The sequence below is a fragment of the Sinohyriopsis cumingii genome, chromosome 8 (assembly GCF_028554795.1).
Source record: "Sinohyriopsis cumingii isolate HCF-2022 chromosome 8, ASM2855479v2, whole genome shotgun sequence".
NCBI classification, from domain to species: Eukaryota; Metazoa; Mollusca; class Bivalvia; order Unionida; family Unionidae; genus Sinohyriopsis; species Sinohyriopsis cumingii.
In genome coordinates this window covers 61,185,360-61,205,033 of record NC_142968.1, presented here as the reverse complement: position 1 = coordinate 61,205,033, position 19,674 = coordinate 61,185,360, and the positions used below count along the sequence as shown (strand labels likewise).

At 33.6% G+C, this 19,674-nt stretch overlaps 1 protein-coding gene across 1 annotated transcript; it reads right to left on the bottom strand.

Annotated features, from left to right (window-relative positions):
* Positions 1-2,762: 2,762 nt before the first annotated feature.
* Positions 2,763-18,990, bottom strand: LOC149793659 (uncharacterized). Its single transcript, XM_089969030.1, has 7 exons — positions 18,899-18,990; positions 18,185-18,246; positions 16,428-16,509; positions 15,431-15,578; positions 6,102-6,379; positions 3,630-3,959; positions 2,763-2,896 (listed from the first exon to the last, which is right to left on the bottom strand). Exons 1-4 carry the CDS (start codon positions 18,988-18,990, stop codon positions 15,437-15,439), a joined length of 378 nt encoding a protein of 125 aa, XP_089825156.1. The 3' UTR covers positions 2,763-2,896; positions 3,630-3,959; positions 6,102-6,379; positions 15,431-15,436.
* Between the last annotated feature and the right edge of the window lie 684 nt (positions 18,991-19,674).

The window sequence follows — 19,674 nt, the reverse complement described above, 5'->3', positions numbered from 1 at the left end:
ATCTGTCCGGTCTGATCAAGGGTCAGATTTATGTTTGGATATTTCCGACAACTTATGCATGAATTAGACATCCAACAGTTTAATTTTTCTGCCTAACACCCAGAAAGTCAAAGGGATATGGAAAGATTTCATCAAATTTTGAAGAACAGTACTCAGTCATATTACTTTAATAAAGGAAGGGATTGGGATGATGGTGTTCATTTTCTGTTATTTGATGCTATGCATTCAGTTTAAGAATCATTGGATTTTAGATCTTTTGAACTGGTATTTGGACATAGTGTCCATGGACCAGTTATTAAAATAGAAACTTCTCTCAAATGAAGATTCCAAGATTATTCTTTCTGACTATCTTTCTTATTTCAAATTTAAGCTATTAAACACTTGTTAAGTAGCAAGAACTAATTATCACTTTACTCAATCAAAAATGAAATTTAGGTGGGACAAAATTACACAGGTAACTTTAAGCCTAGTAGAAAAGTTCTGGCTGTCTTGCCCATACCTCAATATCATCTTCAGGCTAAGTATCATGGTCCTTATACCAGGGTTCCTGCAGTCATGGAATTCCTGGAAAAGTTTGTAAATTACAGAAAAACATTTAAAGGGCCTTGAAAAGTTTTGAAATTTTTATAAGTCATTCAAAGTTTCGGAATAGTCATGGAATTTGGCTATTTTGCATTATCGAGTCGCATTTATTTGCAGACACAAAAGTTTTACCAACCTAACTTCTTCAGTGGATTTTGTTTGAGTAGGTTCCCCAAAAACTTTAGTTAGTTACACTACATCCAGGAATTTTACCACCATTCAAAATCATTGTACTCACGGTATTCAAAAGAGAATGATCTATCTGATTGGATGAAGTATGTCCAAACGCCAACTGTAAAATGTTTTTGTGTTAAATTTACATGTTAGGTCAGTATTAGAGGTCACAAATTTGCATCAGAGGTACTCTTGAAATTGGTAAAGAGGTCTTGTAAAATTGTGGAAAAGTCGTGGAATTATATTTTTTAAAGATTGCAGGAACCCTGTTATACTTTTCAAAAGAAAGTAGATGACTTAAATTATATCATTAAGAGCCCTGGGAGGCAGAAACATAAACATCTGTTTGGTATGTTAAAGGAGTATTTTGATAGAGATAGAACAATTAATGATTCAGTCAGTTTAGTTGTATTTATCCTACACAGTGAGAATGTAAACAATGGAATGCTCTATGTCTAGTGACTTTAGTTTAACCAAAATTTGGAATTCAAACGTATTAAACAATCTGGACCAAAAACTTTCACATCTAGAATAATAGGAAAGGAGTGAACTAGAACAATTATTACATGATTATGAACAAGTGTTTCCTGATGTTCCAACATGAATAAAGAAAATCTGTCAAGATGTATACTCTATCAGGACATCGATGTTGTAGATTCTACATCTGTGTAGCAACAGCCCTATAGGATGAATCCTCTCAAGCAGAAATATTTGAAAAAGGAAAGTCACTATTATTGGAGAATGATTACATAGATCATAGAACCAAGTAAAAGTAATTGCAGGTCACCATGTATTCTTGTGCCTAAACCAGATTTTATGTTTACAATGTTTTTACTTTATATTTTAATTTATAGGTATGGACATTGTAGTCTGAAATAAATAATTCTTATCTTAATACATGTACTTTCCACATGTGTACTGACTAAAAAAAACTCAACAGTGTCACCAAAACAGATTCATTTCCAAAGCCAAGAATGGATGACTACATTAACAAATTAATGTCAAATATTCACAAAGATTTACATTTTTCAAGGAATCTGGTAAATTCTACTCACTGAAGGAGCAAAATAAATTTTGCCATTTGCTACTTTAGATTGGCTTGCTTTATCAGTATGAAGTGATGTCCTCTGGAACCAAAAAATTATCTGGCAACATTCCAGTGTCTAATGAATGTTAATATCTGTTCTACGTAATTAGAATGCATACATCGATGATGTCATTATCTACAACACCTGGGAAGATCACTTGGAAACCATTCAGAATTTTTTTATTAACTTGAAGCAAATTTGACAATTTATGTACAAGTGAGTTTTGCCAGGTTTATTTCACATTTTTAGGACATATCGTGGGACAAGGTTAAGTTAAATATACAGAAGTTATGGTCAAGGTCATCTTAGTTCCCAGTGCCTGTTAAAAGAAACTCATGTGATTTTTGGGTATCGATGGTTATTGTCAGAAATTTTGCTGTTTTTCCATAATTGACGAGCCTATGACAAGTTTGTTAAAAATTTAAGTTTCATTGGTCTGGAATTTGTTTTGAAAAATTAAAAGCCTTGCTTAAAAGTGCACCAGTTCTTTCAGCATCAAATTTCAATTATTTAAAAAGTCTGTTGAAACAAGTGATGCAGGGGTTGGAAGAGTATTGATCCAAGAAGATAAAAATGTAGATCATCAAGTATGGCTATTAAAAAAAGGTAAACAATCATCAGAGAAATTGTTCCACAACTGAAAAGGAATGTTTGTCTTTGACATTGTCTTTGCAACATTCTGAAAAGTGCATATTAGTTTATTTCTTTCTCCAGTTGTTGTATTCAGTGATCACAGTCCCCTCATTTTCATTAAACAAAAAATGAAAAGTAGAGGTTGTGGAGGTTGAGGTAATAGTACAAAAATACAGCAATGACATTTGATGTCGGGGAAAAATATAATAAGGATTGAAGATGAACTCTATGTGAATAGAAGAAATTTATTGCTTTATTCTGTGTAATTCATACGACATACAGCTTTAACTATTTTAGTATCAGATGCATATTTGAGTTTGATGTAAAATAAAGCATTATTGTGCAGGATGATACATGTTCTTTCAGCATTCCAACAACAATCATCTGCCCACATGTCTAACTTTCTTCTTTCTGTGCATCTGCAAATGAAAAATAAGAAAGTTTAAGAACAATTACCATAAATTCACTTTTATAGATATTAATTTGTGTGGTTTCCAAAAAATGGACACTTTTATTAGTACTCAAATCTGTGAATGTGTTATGGTGTTTTTGAAACAATCAAAACAAGCATGAAAGAAGAGAATTCACAGTAAATGCACAAAATACACAAGGCAAACATACATGTACATATTTAACTAACAATACTGATTTCATCACATTTTTTTTTAGATATTACTGTTAATGAACCCTTCCCCCAATTTAAGGAATTAATAAATATGCGCTATTTCTAGCATTACTGTTTTCAGTATTGATGATACATAATGAAATTTGTATTACAGTAACAGAGTCACAAAGTTGCAGTATAACTACTTATGCAAAAGATACACATCTTTCAAAAACTTGAACACTATTCATAATGATACAACTATTCATAACGATACAACTACATATCTGCTTAAGCATATCAGTGTATAAGTTTTGGATATGAAAGAAATATACCAAAGTTTCGTACGAATACAGTAAATGGTATTGATAATATAATTTAAAAAATTATGACACAGAACTTTAATACTGTTAACAGTGCTATTGCCATTGGACGTAACTACCTTGCCACAGTTGTACAGGTGAGGTAATTAAAATTGTATGAAGGAAATTTGAGAGTGATGTTAAATGCACTGCAGTGTTATGCATTTTTAAATATAAACAACAAACCTGTGCTTCCTGGCAATCTGGCAATACTGAAAAATCAAGGTCTCTTTGAATGGGTCATATATAGCACACGGCTTGCCCCAAGCTGCTTTCATCCGCCAGGTAAGCACTGGTGTATCCACCATGTGGCATCCAAATCCTTTCTAAGAACACACGGCTGCAAATGCCTGACCTAAGCAATTCAAATCCCCCTCCAGATTTTAATCTGGGAAAGCTTTCTTCAAGTTTAGTCCTGAAATATGCAGGGTCACTGTCCTTACAAAAATTTATCTTTTTATCTCCCATACCAGCATCATAAAGGCGCTTTCATTCATCTCTGCTGGGAACACTGTCCTGAAGAAAAGATGGAAAATAATCTGTTAGTGTGTGTGAAAGCACAAAAAATACCAGACCCTCATTACCACCCAAAATGAAGTCCAATGTGGCATCAGCAGCAAAGATGAGAACAGTAAAGATCAGCAATAACCTTGACCTTTAGTACCCACCAACCCCAATTAGTCACAAAATTACTAATTGTCAATAGTGAGTAAATCTGTCCTATCTATCATTCCATTACAGATGATACTTATCTAATGATGTGAGTGTGGTACTGAAACCACCTTCTGACAATGTCATGACAATATTATGAGTTTCACCATATTAATCTTCTACTATAGAAATAATACAGGCATGGCAGTATGCACACTTCTGTGTTTACAATCACAATACATCTTGGTGTGTCCAAAAATATTCTCTATATTTCCACTTAATATTGCTTCTATTATCTGATACTGAACACAGTTTAGGTGTGGTGAAGTAGGTCAGAGTGTTTAGAATCCTGAGTCTCTTTTGTTTTAATGTGGATATTCCATTGGTGTTCTTTTAGTCTCAATTGTACACTACTAGGACTAGACATACTGCACTGGATGAGAGCAGACCTGCCAACTGTTATGATTTTTCTGTAAGACTTAAGAAAATTACCCTTAAAATACAGACTTACGACATACTAGCAAAATCTACAGAAAAATGATCGTTGTCGAAATATCCGGATAATTGGTTTATCCGTGTTTCATCTTAGAATTAGTGAAATTAGTCAGGAAACCAGACTAACTTTACAGCAGCACCCTAGATGCTTTAAACTGCGCCTATTTGTTCACGTGAAGCATCTGGATGATCAAACTGTTGATTATAGAAATTTTAAAAATGGCATCCAGATAGCGATGCATGTTGAAGACGAAAGGAAAAATAAGCTTCTAGAAAAGTGTTAATAATCAACACAGAAAAATAAAAAGGAGTGTTCATATTCTTGTGTATAAAAGCTGAAAAGGACACAATTATGTCTATTGGACATCTCGTGCCAACATGAGTATGTCTTGTGGAGGGAGATATGATTGCCGTCGAATGTGAAATGGAAAAGAATTTCCAAGAATTATGTAAAGTTGAGAGATAGCAACAAGTCACTGAGCTGCATCAGGTTTGGAACTATTGTTTGTGCAACTGTACTGGTGGTAAATAAAGTATACGCATACTTTACAAACTTTTCAGTTGAACATAATGTTTATCATTGATGCGTCAAACTTTTAATTATGTTTTCCAGCTTTACAATAGCAGTTATTGATATTTTGTTACACCTTACTGAAAACTAGTCAATCTTATAGAAAAAAATCAACTGCCTTACTGAGATGGACTCATCAGGGTTGCCAGGTCTGTGAGAGACAAACTTAACGAGTCAGAGATAGAACATAGATCATAACAATAAGATATTCTCATGCTATATTCTTCCTGGTATCTCCATCACCCAAAACTGGATGTATCAACAATGGTTCCTTGGTTAGCATGCAGAACTCATGACCAAAAGGGTTTAGGTTAGAATCCTACCAATGGACCAGCCTAAGTCAGCTACTGTGGTGTGTCCTTGGGTAAGGCACTTTACTCCAATTGCCTTTTCACTAAATAACCAAACTGTGTTGCTGTGCTGATAAACACCAAATTAAACTAAACTGGATGGGACTGCTCCAGTGACCTAACTGGTTAGAACGTCTGCTTCTGATGCTGTAGGTCGCAGGTTCGAACCCTGGATGAGTCATACCAAAAACCTAAAAAAATGTTACTAACAGCTGCCTCACTAGGTTCTCAGCATTAAGAGATATTGTTAGGACTGGGGTAAGGATAATGTGACTGGGTGGGACATGATGCTACATGTCTGCAGCATGATACCCCAGTGCTAGACATCACTATAAACTGCCACACTGCAGACATCGTAGTGATATGACTGAAAATATTTCAAAGCTATGTTAACAATCCAAATCACATATATACGCACGCACACACACACTGGATAATTATACCTAGTTAAGTGTCATACAGAGCTACTATGAATTTTTGCCAAAAATATTAAGGGACATACAGAATTTGTGTTTCCATATAAACAAAGGGAGTTTGTTCAGAACTGAAAAAAATCTATGATTTAAAAGATAGCTGGGTTTTTCTTTATACCTCAGATGTGCTTGCTAACTAGCAAAATCTGTGGGTCCAATATGATATGGGTTTCATGGCCCTGCCTCTACTGTTTCCCCGTCTTGGATTGGAGAACCTTCCAGCGGTTCTGGGATGGCTGTATGGAGCAAATATATTGCGTACATTTTCGTTAATCTCTGAAATAGGTCTTGGCGTTGAGCCACCTGTGGTACTTGCTGCACATGGGGACTATGATAGCTGAAGACAGGGCATCGACAGCCTTCCGCTGCAAGCTGCTGATTGTTCATCATCTAAACCTAAAACAACAATAAACTGGATATATTATTAGTAAAAAATGAAAACAAAATAATGGCCACAAAATAACTATTTGCTTTTAGGTGAAAACTTGAATGCAAGGAACTCTATAAAAAATCATCAACTACAATTTATGGTACTAATACATAAAACTACATAATGTTTGATTTACTTGTAAACATTAATTGTATCACAACTTTAGCATATGGATTACTTGCAAATGAAATAGGGGTAATGAACTGATTTATTGATGTGTGATTATATTACTCCGATGTATGAAATATTAGATAGTACCTTAAAATGAGGGCTGAAAAGTTAATTAAGTCTGTCTGCTTAGTTTAGTTAATCTTGTTCATTACATTTTACAAACTAAAGGTGAAACAAGGTGCAAAATACTGAAGGTGCAATGATCAAAAAGGCTGAATATACATACAAAGGTACTAAAGCATGACAAGAAGGCTACAGTGACCTTAGTTTGGTGTGGCCAAGTCACTTTTAATATGTGATGTATCCAAAGAATAAACTGCATAAAATGCACTCCAGGATATTAAGTTAACACAAGTTGATAAATCAATTAATCAATACTATATGAGCAAAATGATTAATGTCTTGCTCCATTACTGGAGTTTCCTTAACATTACTGTATTATCATCTTAATTACTGTACATTATTATGACAAAGTACTAGATTCAACTTTCAGGATGAAATGCAAGAAAGATTTTAATTTTTAAGATCAGACACTATGAAAAAACACCTGACACAAAATCAGACCAGCTGATGGTTCTATGATTTATTTCAAATAAAATTGGTGAATACCACATGAGTTGGTAAACTTAACTGGCCAAATTTCATCTCAGGTTCAGATATATATCTGGTATTTTTGTGATGGTCAAACATAAGAAATTACAAATTATCATCCTTTTCATAGTTTCTGCCAATAGTAAGTGCAAAAAGATTATTTTATCACCTGCAAAAAATTAGATTCTTCAAAATAACAGCACTTCTGTAAAGCAAATATAATGAATACGAATCAGGTAATAAAATGTTTTGGAGGATAATTCTTCAAGCAGTCACTAATGAATATAACCAGTGTGTTCTTGAGGCAAAATTTACAAATTTATTTGGTACATAGGAGGTTCTGTATGGAGATATTACCAAAGTAAAAGGATTACAAACACACTTCTATCTTTTCAAAACAGAAGACTGCACATGATAAACATGCATAAAACATTCAAATGAACAACATAACAAAAACAACAAACAAATAATTAATATCCTTCCTATGATATCACTGGTGCTATGATACTGCGGTATTCCAAGTTTTCAGTATTTTACTGCCAAGCACCACCTATCACATGCTTATCACCATACACTGGATGACCATAAGTTACTTGTTCTGCATCATCAGCTGGATCTATGAACATCAGTGTTTCCAATAATGGTCATATCCCATGTTCTCAAATAATATCTATATCTTTTTTTTAAATCTATATAACTGTAAACAATCTGTTAGCCAGTTGTCCTCTTAAATATCCTGTGATGTCATGCAAGAGTCAGATGACATGATTATCATATTTGTCAAGAAACAGTAGATTGAATCTAAATATGAGTCAAAATGTAAAATATGTTAATGTTGTTGTTTTTTGTAAGGTCCGATAGCTTTTTCAATTGACAGGTGTTGACTTTAAAACTTTGTGTTACTTTATCTCTTAGCACATTAAACGTGCATTTAAAACATCACTGGTACACTTCTGTTTTAAAAAAAAACCATTTCCTAAGCATTACTGACAACCGATTTAAATAATGTGCATTCTCAAAAACATATTTATACATAAATTATCAATAAATCTACATAAAGAAATCAAAAGAAGAATGCTCTGGTCACAAAATCTTGTCAGAGCAAAATACAACAGTAACAGTGTATGAGATGACACCATCTGTGAAAGAAACCAGGCTACAAAAAATTAAAAGAGCAAATTTCTGACATCAACATTAGAGTCTAGTCTTCAATTCATTTTGGACATAATTATTAGGTAAAAAAAACAAATGTGTACTTCCAGCTGCCTGACTGTTCCATTTTTTGTTGCTGACCAATGCACTTTTCCCCCCCAGGGTAAAAACAAAATTCCCAAAATATATCTGATGATTTAATTGAGCTGGTTTTGCCCAGTACTTGTAGTACTTAGTGTATGTATGTATGCATATATATATATATATATATATATATATATATATATATATATATATATATATATATATATATATATATAGATATATATATATATATATATATATATATATATAATGTTTTAAAAATATAAAAAGTAATTACCTATCCTAAATTTAAACCAGTGTAATAGGTAACACACTTCTTATTTTTTTATAAATGCTAAACTTAAATATTGTTTAGGTCAATATTTACAGGCATTATCAATACATGTATCTGAAAAAATAATTCAAGAGATGTTCACGTAAGCACTATACTCAATATTCTCAATATATCACTGCTGGGTTTTCTTAACATACTTCCTCAGCTTTCATGTGAATTTGTAGCAATATACATATTATGATCCCTACATTAGGATACATATATGCCATTACAGATATTTTCTCGTATTAATGAGGTATCAGAGTAACTTGTCGTTCAAAACCTGGAATCTACATGGTGTCTTTCTAACAATCTTTTCCCACAATCATCTTTTTGAAACTGGAAGTGAAATGCATTTAAATAATAATCAAAGAACAGTAAATAAACATATATAATACCTTTAAGCATCTTTAATTACTTGTATGCTGACTGCTAATTTTAAGACCTGCAATACTGTAGTACTCTGGGCTAAACACTTCATTCAAGTTCATAAACATTTGGCCTCTTGTTTCCAAGTCTGACTAAAGACCCCAAGACAAAGACTAACCCAAAACACCACTAAACTATCCGAAAACACTCTCACCTACCCAAGGTACATGTATACAATTATAGTGAATCGAACCCCCAAAATATGATAGTGATCGGTAAAATTCTGCATTATATAATTAACGAGTAAGATCAGGAGTTTTTTCCCCATGTTTTTAATCACCAAATGAAAGAACCCATGACTACCCTAAAACAGTAAAAGACTATCCCAAAACACCCTCAACTACCCAGGATACATACAGGCAATTAAATAAAATCAAACCAAAAAAAAGGAGTGATCAGTATAACTATCAAGTAGGATCAGTCAAGTTTTTTCCCGTGTTGATAATTATTGCAGGAGAGACCTCAAGACATCGTAAAACTATCCCAAAACACTATAAGACTGTCCCAAAACACTCATCTTCCTACGATACATATAATTACAATAACTTAATGAAATATGCAAGGTTTGGTGCATTCTCTGTCTCTTTCTGATCATAGTTAATTCTGACTAAACCACTTTTAAATGACAAAGAGCAACACAAAAAATCAGAATCATGTGTCAGTACATTAATATTTCAAGAATTCTTTTAAAGTTTTTGTTTTTATAATCTTTAATGTGACAAAGTACAGTATGCTTAATAATTAGAACCTAAGGGTTCTATATTTAGTTTTAAAATTCTTTATGGACAAAATTCAAAATTCATAACATCACATTAAATTTTCATTTGTTATTAAGGCAAAAGGAACAGCATGCTAATCAAGACAGTGACAGCATCTATTGGACAAAAGGACAAAAATGCACTGATTGCTTTTTGCAAGACTTTAAATGGCAAATGGTAAATGTATATAACAGTAATTCTAAATGACATCAAAAAGGAAAGGAAATAACGAAAAAAAGTAATATATATGTGTGTATCTAATAAAAAAAGAAAGCAACCCCCCAAAAAATATCAATAAAAATGGGCCATGGAAAGTGTACCTCCTTATGGTGTGGCCTGGATACATATTGATAAATGAAAATAAAATGAGTATTCAATTACTTTAGAGTGCATTTGGTATTTATATATCCATACATAACTGAATGCTTTTATTCAATGCTTAGAAGTACAATAACTCTTTCATTGCTGTGGGTGACTAGGTAATAGGCTTAAACATTTCTTGGATTTTTAATTTTCAATTTTGGGGTATTTAAGATAAAACGATTATCTGTTCAAATGAAATAATTTCAACATTAAAACATAATTTGAAGTGTCTTGGGGTGTTTAGTCACTCCCCTCCTTCCCCTGTCAGTTGACCTTACAAGCTGTTTATTTAGGCAGTGAGATGTACTGAGGCTCATTACAAAGTAAATTATATATGTATCCATCAATGAATAGAGGGCTGGGGTGTGTGTGCTCCAATCTTTATTTTATGTGCTATCTATGTTATTCTGAAATATGTTATTTTTGCCGGAGCATATGTACAATAGTATCACAGGAAAAGATTGACTTCTGTGAGGTGTTTCAAAATAGGTGACATACTACACAATCTTTACGACAAGGGGTCGTCTTATGAAAGCTTGTGAAGAAACAAAAGGAATATATCATTGTCATTTCTGATCCATACTTTTCTAAAATAACTAATATTTCCAAAATAATGAGATATCAATATGAAAGAAATACATTATGAAAACATGAAAGCCAATGCTTAAGTGCGTCAAACCTGGAGAGTCTGTGATATGACAATACAGTACTGTAGTGCAAGGTGGTCCAACTGCAGGCCCACGGGAATCTTTTGTGTGGCCCGCACTCATACAAAAATAAGTTCTATAATTACAGCATATATTAGCATGTATGGCCCGCAAACTTTACATTTTTGGGTTCATATGGCCAGTGGAGTTGAAGATGGACCTGGTCTAAGACCACCTAGTCCTACAGGTAAGACACAGCACATGTTGATTTTGTTTTAGGTGCTTGACGCCCACAACATAAATATCAGCGTCAGGTCTTACATGTAGGACTAAAGACCACCCTGCTGTTGTGATTGCATTATTTTTTTTTAAGGTGCTATAAATCACTTAGAGGTTCGAAAAAGCACATGGTTTTAGAGAACGATTAAAACTTCTTCGTTAACTTACACCTAAAAAAAGACGGACTAAAAGAATGACGAGTTGTTTTCTTTCCACACGTAGACCTATTAAGTTCTTTATATGCTGCTAGCCACACAAAATTAGTGCCGTAAAGCAATCTAACTTCCCGTGAGGAGCATTCATTATTTCAGCGAGGAAAAAGACTTGGAAATTTAGAGCGCCATCTGTTGTCATAATGCCATGCTCATACTGTAGTATCCCATTATGACAACAGATGGCGATACGAGTTGGACAAGAAATACGATACTGACAAAATCAGATTGTTGCAAGGCCGAATCTAAATGAAATCAGGAGTTGCAATGGTGTAATTTGTAATATGGCAAATTTATAAACAGAATATAAAACTTGTAATAACTGACATAGCATTTGCCATTCGACAAATTACAGAACGAATTCAGCGTTTAGCAAAAAGCAAGATACAATGACACAGAAGGAAAGTAGATCTAAGCACTTACAGCTAGCCCTTTACAGTTTGCATCAATGAAGAATACAATATACATGGATGGAATTATGAATGTAGCACTTGCAAGCAGTCATTTACAAGAATGCGTCCAGGAAAAATAGAAACTACATGCATATAATTATGGCAGTAATCCCCCTCCATAATCCTGAACTTGTCTTTAGGATATGAGAAATTACTTGCCTTTCATGTGTTTAACTTTATATATATATATATATATATATATATATATATATATATATATATATATATATATATATATGCTCATCAAGTTTGCTTATAATGCATGGTACATTACATGTAAAGCCATACATTGTTTAGAATGTTCTATTTTAGTATTCTGGTATTCTAGGATAGAGCCATGGACTCTTTGTAGAATAAGGAATACATAATTTTTCATTTCACTTCAGAGTATGTTTAAAAGGTTAGTCGAGCACAAAGGGATGGCCTTAAAGCTGAAGGCATAATTTTTTACAACAACAATGACTTTTTTCAAAACTTCTTGAGAAGGATATGAAAGGATATTTAACACTTGCAACTGGCTGCAGACACCAATTTTTGAATAATTATTTTGCCTGTCCATATGAGGCAGCTGAATTTATATGCTGTGACCTTTGTCAAAATGATGCACTTGGAAGTGCATTTGGTATGAAACAGATTGCAGAACAAAATTAAATAGATAGATACCTTGTGCATATAGCTTTAAAGGAATATGTGAGAGCTGATATATCTGGTGAAACTGCATTTCACCTGAATGATGATTTACTTCAACGCATAACTAAAAACTGAAACATTTGATATTATACCTATGGACATAAATGAAATTGTTCAGTATTACAACATTCCTAGGTACACTGCTGATTTAATGAATGCAATACTTGTTACATTTAGGAAATAAAAAGTTATTCAGACCAAGCAAGTAAATGTCGACCGCTCTGGTGACCTAGTAGTTAGAGCATCTACCTAGTACATCTCTCCCTCGATAACTCATGCACATCGGGGTCCAAAAACATCGACCACACTATAAGTGAGGCACAAGTTATTGAGGGACCTATTTAAAAAAAGAGCAAAAACCAATAAAAGGATTGACATAAAGGCAAAAGGGGGGTGTATGGGTTGGCAGATTATAGTGGTAGATCACGGGTTCAAACCCCAGCTGAATCATACCAAAGACTTATAAACATGGTACTAACAGCTGCCTCTCTGGGTGTTCAGCATTAAGAAGTTAAGCATTAGTACTGGTGGCCTGGTATCAGGATAATGCTCCTGGGTAGGACATGATTCTATATGTCTGTGTAATGGTGTCACTATAAAATGTCGTATTACAGACATCGTAGCGATATGACTGAAAAATTGTTAAAGCTAGGTTAAAAATGCAAATCACACACACAAGTAAATGTATGTCCTGTCACCCTTTTTAATTCAAATCCATTTTAATTTTCTATTGACTATAACCTTGCCAACAGGACAGAATTAAAGGTGGGTATGTGTGTAGGTGAAAGTATAATTTAAAAATAAGACCATTGCCTCCCACCCCATCACCTCGAATGTGGGATTGACTATAATAACAAATTATTCATCATTCTCAAATTAATGTTAACTTGTATCAGGAGCAGAAGGAGACTATGGTTGTGTGGAGACGAAAAAAGGAAATGTATGACATTAATAGCTTCAGAATTTGGGAATTGTATTGCAGGAGAAAAAAAGATAAGACCTAAACTTACCTGTTGATGACACTATCACTATAGAACAAATGAGGAAATGTACATGCTACAATTAAATAATCAAAAATACTAGGCCAAGTAGGTCAGTGTTTTCACTCAAAATAAACACATCAATCTAGTTTCAGAGCCAAAATCTGCATGAAAATAGTAGACAAACACTTCCAGGTGGCCATTTGTTTGCTTAGGTGTGATTGATTTATTGTTGTTGCTGTGAATTTGTTGCCATTTCTCAGTTTAACTGGTGGAGGAAGAACCCAGGAAAACCCTGGAAAGAACCACCGACACATGGGAAGCTAATGGCAAGCTTCCTCACCCACATTGGCCAAGCAAGACTTGAACCCAAGACCACATTCCATTATTTGTTTATAGTGTGGCATTGGCTTTAATGACTTAGCATGCACTAATAAAGTTTAATTACTCCAAAATATTAATTAATTAGCTCTAAATGTCAATCCATATTATGGCACTTATGCTTCAACATCAGTGACAACAAGAATTGAAAAAGACTAATAATGCCTGACCTATGGCAAGTGGATAATAATGCCTACCAATGGCAAATGGCTAATAATGCCTACCAATGGCAAATGGCTAATAATGCCTACCAATGGCAACTGGCTAATAATGCCTGACCTATAGCATGTGGCTAAAAATGTCTGACCTATGACAAGTGGCTAATAATGCCTACCAATGGCAACTGGCTAATAATGTCTGACCTATGGCAAGTGGCTAATAATGCCTGAACTATGGCAAGTGGCTAATAATGCCTGATCTATGATGAATGGCTAATAATGCCTGATCTATGACAAGTGGCTATTAATGCCTGACATGATTCAAAGACACGGAAATATATTAAATGGGGTATTGCCACAAACAATTCCTTTGAACAATCAACCTTTGGATTCTTGATGGTCTAGCAATAAATCATAGACTTTTTGCCACACAAACTCAAGAAAATGAAGCCACACCCATTATGATACACTAAACTAAGACTATTCACCAGTTCTTGCATTTAGAAATTCATGGGCATTTAAAAGTAAAGACCTAGACAAAGTGTAAAGTTTACAAACAAACCAAGCTGACAATAAAAACTAATATTTCCTAATCAAAGACCATTAGTAAAATATTTTCAAATCACAATATGTATCATAATTACTTGACATGCTGTAAATAAATTGTTTTATCAAAGTGTTTTTCTACACCTACATTCCAGAATCTGGACAGACTAATAACCTGACCAACATCTCCATTGCTCTCAAAGCATATGACTCCAGGCAACTGTACCATTGTAAAATTAATCAGTACAATGCAACGATGAGGGCACAAATTTCAGACAATTAATTCTATGAAGGTTGTTCAATGAAGCTATTTAATGGAATGCATTCAATTTAAGTATATTGGTCCAGAGTGGGTGACGGTACAGTTAAAAAGTAGGTAGTGTTAAGATCCAAAGAGATTCATATTCAGTGGCGTCACTCAGGCTGGTGTCACCAAGTGCGGTATTTCATGGTGTCACCCCCATGGTCCTCCTTCTGTAACAGACCATACAGAATCCTTAGTAATGTCATTTTGGTGTCACCCCCTCTGATGGTGTCACCCGGTGCAGTCTGCACCCCCCGCATCCCCCTAGTGACGCCACTGCTGTGCCTGCTTGTCATGTATTTAACTATGATCAGTTATCCGCTTATGAAATCCGACTAGACCGAGCAGTGTATGCTCTGTAAAATTTGCACTTTTTCATTTTGGTGTCACCCCTCTGAGATGGTGTCACCCGGTGCGGTCCGCACCCCCCGCACCCCACTAGCAACGCCACTGTTCATATTCTGTACATATTTTGCTAAATGTAACCTGATTTCACAAGGCCAGTAGTTTGGAAAAAGTTGTGTGCACACTCCTCCCAGAATTTAACATTTGCTGATGGTATCCCATGCTCCTCCAAACTCCATCATTGCTAACTTCTCTTCTTTGCTCCATTTCTTCTATGATCTGTTTTGGTCTGGGAATTGCAATCAATAAACAGTTATGAGCTAAAATGTTTGAAATTAACTGTAAGTATGAGTTGGTACTTCTCGTATAAATCTCAGACTCAGTAACAAATACTTTTATCAAGAATTTGGAAAGACAAATAACTGTTAGTTAAATACATATTGCTACTTAAAAATGCAAGTATTTACCTATTGTCTTCTGGAAATAAAGGCCACATTTTCAACCCTTAATGTTACAAGGCTGTTAACTGCATAATAATGTATGAAAATTACCTGCTAATAACTATAATAAGAACCCAGATAATACAAAGTGTATATAATGAAAATAATACTGGATTACAAGCTATAAGCCAATTAAATGTGTGCTTATATGTCATTTATATCTCAATGTAAAAACACACATGATATCATAAAATACAATACAGTGGTCTTGCAATACAGTAAATGCAAGTGTCACACTGTGTTTGATGTATGCATATAATAATGGCATGGTAAACAGTCAGATATATAGAGTGATTACATGATTTTTCATTACAGTACTTCATTATAATAATAAATACTTTTTATATTCCCATGTGTACCTTACAAATGCATAAATAATGATAAACAATTGATTTTAATTAATACTTAATTACTTGTCTTACTGATGAGTTAAATGCCAAAAAATTCATGTATAGTTTTAAGAGAATATGTTTCACTTTTGTAACAGATCTGAGGCAAATTGAGTATCAACATAAAATTATAATCTCCTTAAACAAGGTCTTGAACGCAAACCTCGAGGATAGACATTCAAACTTTGTGTAAAGTGAATGAGTACAGAATGTTGCCAACTACAACTGTAAATACATAATGTAATATACCTCTGTCTGCACTGGAGTATTTCCTGTTGGTGATGACCTCTCTCTTTTACAATAGGTGTGGAAACTAGGATGATGCTCCATTCTAAAAAATCAAATTAGAACATTTCAAGAAACATGTTTTTTATTTTTTATTTTCACTAGGTATCAAAGAACCAATTCAGTGTATTTTCAAATGACACAATAATTATTATTAATTTTGTAACCATTTTATGTTGTGAAAAAAATATAGATATAATAAAGATATTATTGAAAGCATCTTTTTTATGATAAATGCTTCACATATCTTGTTTTATTGTCAGTCATTAAACATACAACATTAATTTTAAGTTCCCTTAACAAAAGGATATTCATTTAACTTAATACCATGAAGATTTCATCATAAACTTTGGCATGTATGTATATTTTAATTTAATGCTTGTTTTTTAATAAAAACATGCCTATGTAAACACAGAACACCAGAACAAATAAGATTTTACCAATTTGGTACATTTTGGATGAATCAGTCAAAATGAGATTTGTCATTCCATATTCAACCTCAATCCAAGCCTCCCGCGAACCCTCATAAATGAAGGCTAGTGTTTTAGTTTTAATAAGTGCTAGCTATACATGAACAGAGGAATCATTTACCCCCCCCCATGCATTTCTAAACTTCTCCCCTCTGACTCTCAACACAATTCTTAAACAATTCCTTTAAACTTTGTTGTTTTATATTGACTCCTCTTATTTTTAATGTTTATATAATCTAACATAAAATCATGAATGACGTTTTACCTCTTTTTCCTTGAAAGGTGATATCCAAAACTGAATAAGATGCATCAAGTCCTTTTATTGCAAAAACATGTACCTTTTTATGTACAAAGTGCCCCTGAATCATTTTACCAACTTACTACTCTCTTTGAGGAACTCCTAGCTAAATCATGATTAATCTTAGGCAAAACCTGTGCTGTTACATAGAACAATATATTAATATCAATGTAAAATTGGTCCAAGAATTTATTGCAATGAAATATTCAGATGCTGCTGCCTAAATTGTTCATTTTTGGCAACATTCCCCCCCCCCTTTATTGAAGGGATCTGATATTAACCTTTAGCCAATTAAGGTGTCATCTATCACCTGATACCAGTTCCGACGTAATAATTGTCAAATAATCTTTCGCAAATGGAAAGCCATGCACGATGCAGTCGAAATGTGGAATATTTGACAAAATGTCGTCACTTTTGCCCTTTCGTAGAAGATGGTTGTTAAATCTATCCTAATATTTGACAAAATTTCGGCTGTCATGGAAAACAATATATACATATTTATATAAAATTGGTCAAGGAATTCATTGCAGCTAGAATATTTTAGATGACGCAGTGTGAAATATGCAATATTTGCAAAACAATCATTACCCTCACCCCTGGTAAAATGGGGAAGATATTTTCGTCTTAATCTTTGGCAAAATTAAAGCTGCCGTACATAACCTCATATCAATTTCGACGTAAAACTTATCAAGGAATCGATTGGAAAATGAATTTTTGAGATGACATAATGGGAAACGTGCAATATTAAAAAAATAGTGTTGTGTGTATTCCTATACTTCGTCTTCGCCTAATTGTAGAAATATTTGTAAAAATACCTACGTAGCCGATTTGCTGGTTAAGCTTGAACACAAGATAACTACTGCTATAGTTCAAATCGAAAGTATTAGTAAAGTTCGCATTGTCTCACTAACAAACAGAATATTAAAGCAATAAATGTGTTACGGTAGGATTACCGAGATCTCTCCATGTGAGGCCATTTGTTTTGATCACGTGACAATATGGCGTCGGCGTTCGCCTGACTTAGGGGGCGCTCACCAGATAATATGTACTTTTGAGAGAGTGACGTATATAAGGTGAAGTAGTTTGCATTTAAAACATGCACAATGGAGAGAATGTTGGCATACCTCTATGCTACATTAATGTAATGTGGATGATATTTCTTTTGATATTGTACTTTGGAAATTGCACACTGCTAAATAAAATGACTGCTCCCTTGTGTTAAAAAATCAGCCTGAATTAGTCTAAAGTACACTATACATAGCAGCTATTAAAATAGGGAAAATGAATTTTGCCAGACTAGACAATACCAGCTTCTGAAAGTGCAATGAATGAATTACCAAATATATAAAATGTAAAAAAAAGTTATCGGCTCCTTTTTATACAATTTACCTCTGAAGTTCAGGAAGTGAAAATGACCAAGTAGAGCTAGCACTTTTTTGAAAGATGCACATCTGAAGTAAGGCCAAGCTGTATACTCTATAACCCATAGTACACCCATCAATCATACACCAAAATAAAGGGAAGTAAAGGTTCTTTGCATTATACCTAAGATGTACAAGGTCTTTTCTAAATAGCCAGTATAACCAGTGAGGAAAGCCGGGGAAATTGGTTTTCTTTAAAATCCTAACCTATGGAAAATGCGAAACTGTATAGCGTCACCTTAGTACAACTCATTTCTGGCGATCAGCCTCGAACGATCAGCTGTAGCTAGATTTGTCTCGCGAGTTCTCATATTCGTATTGGCTGAGGGACCGATCATTTTAGCTTAGTAATCTGCATAGATAAGAAGCTTCTTTTGAGGTAACTAATATGCATAAAGGACCCCCGAACGTACTTAGGAAACGGAAGAATAAGAAAAAGAAGAATGCATTTGTAACAATGAGTAAACAATATTTACAACTGTCCAAACATGATACAACAAGAAACATATTGAATTACCACTTAACATTACTTTTTTTCTTGTAACCTTGCATCAGTATCAGTATGTATCATAATATTACTTTCTTTCTTTAAATTTAATTAGTAAACTAAAATAATTAGATGACATTAATAATTAATATGCTGACATATATCAAGAATGCTGACTTTAAATAAGCTATATTCAGATGTAAAATTATTTACAATGAACTTGAAATTAAATATTTACATTCATTTAAACTTGCACAATTTTAATAATTTTAAATTGTAGACAGAAAATAAAATAAGTTGACTTACTGGTTTGCGATTTGTCTCACACGATAACATTCAATGATAACAAAAGAGTAAGTATTAACACTGCATTACTCATTAATAAGTCCTAACACAATATTTGTTATTTTGTACATGGGGAGGAAGCTGCAATTAAAAGGTTGCATGAAGAAACAACATGGGAACTTCATAAGGTGCAAATATGTAACATGTCTAATTAAGGTGAGTGAAGACATTTGTATAATCTTTATTATCA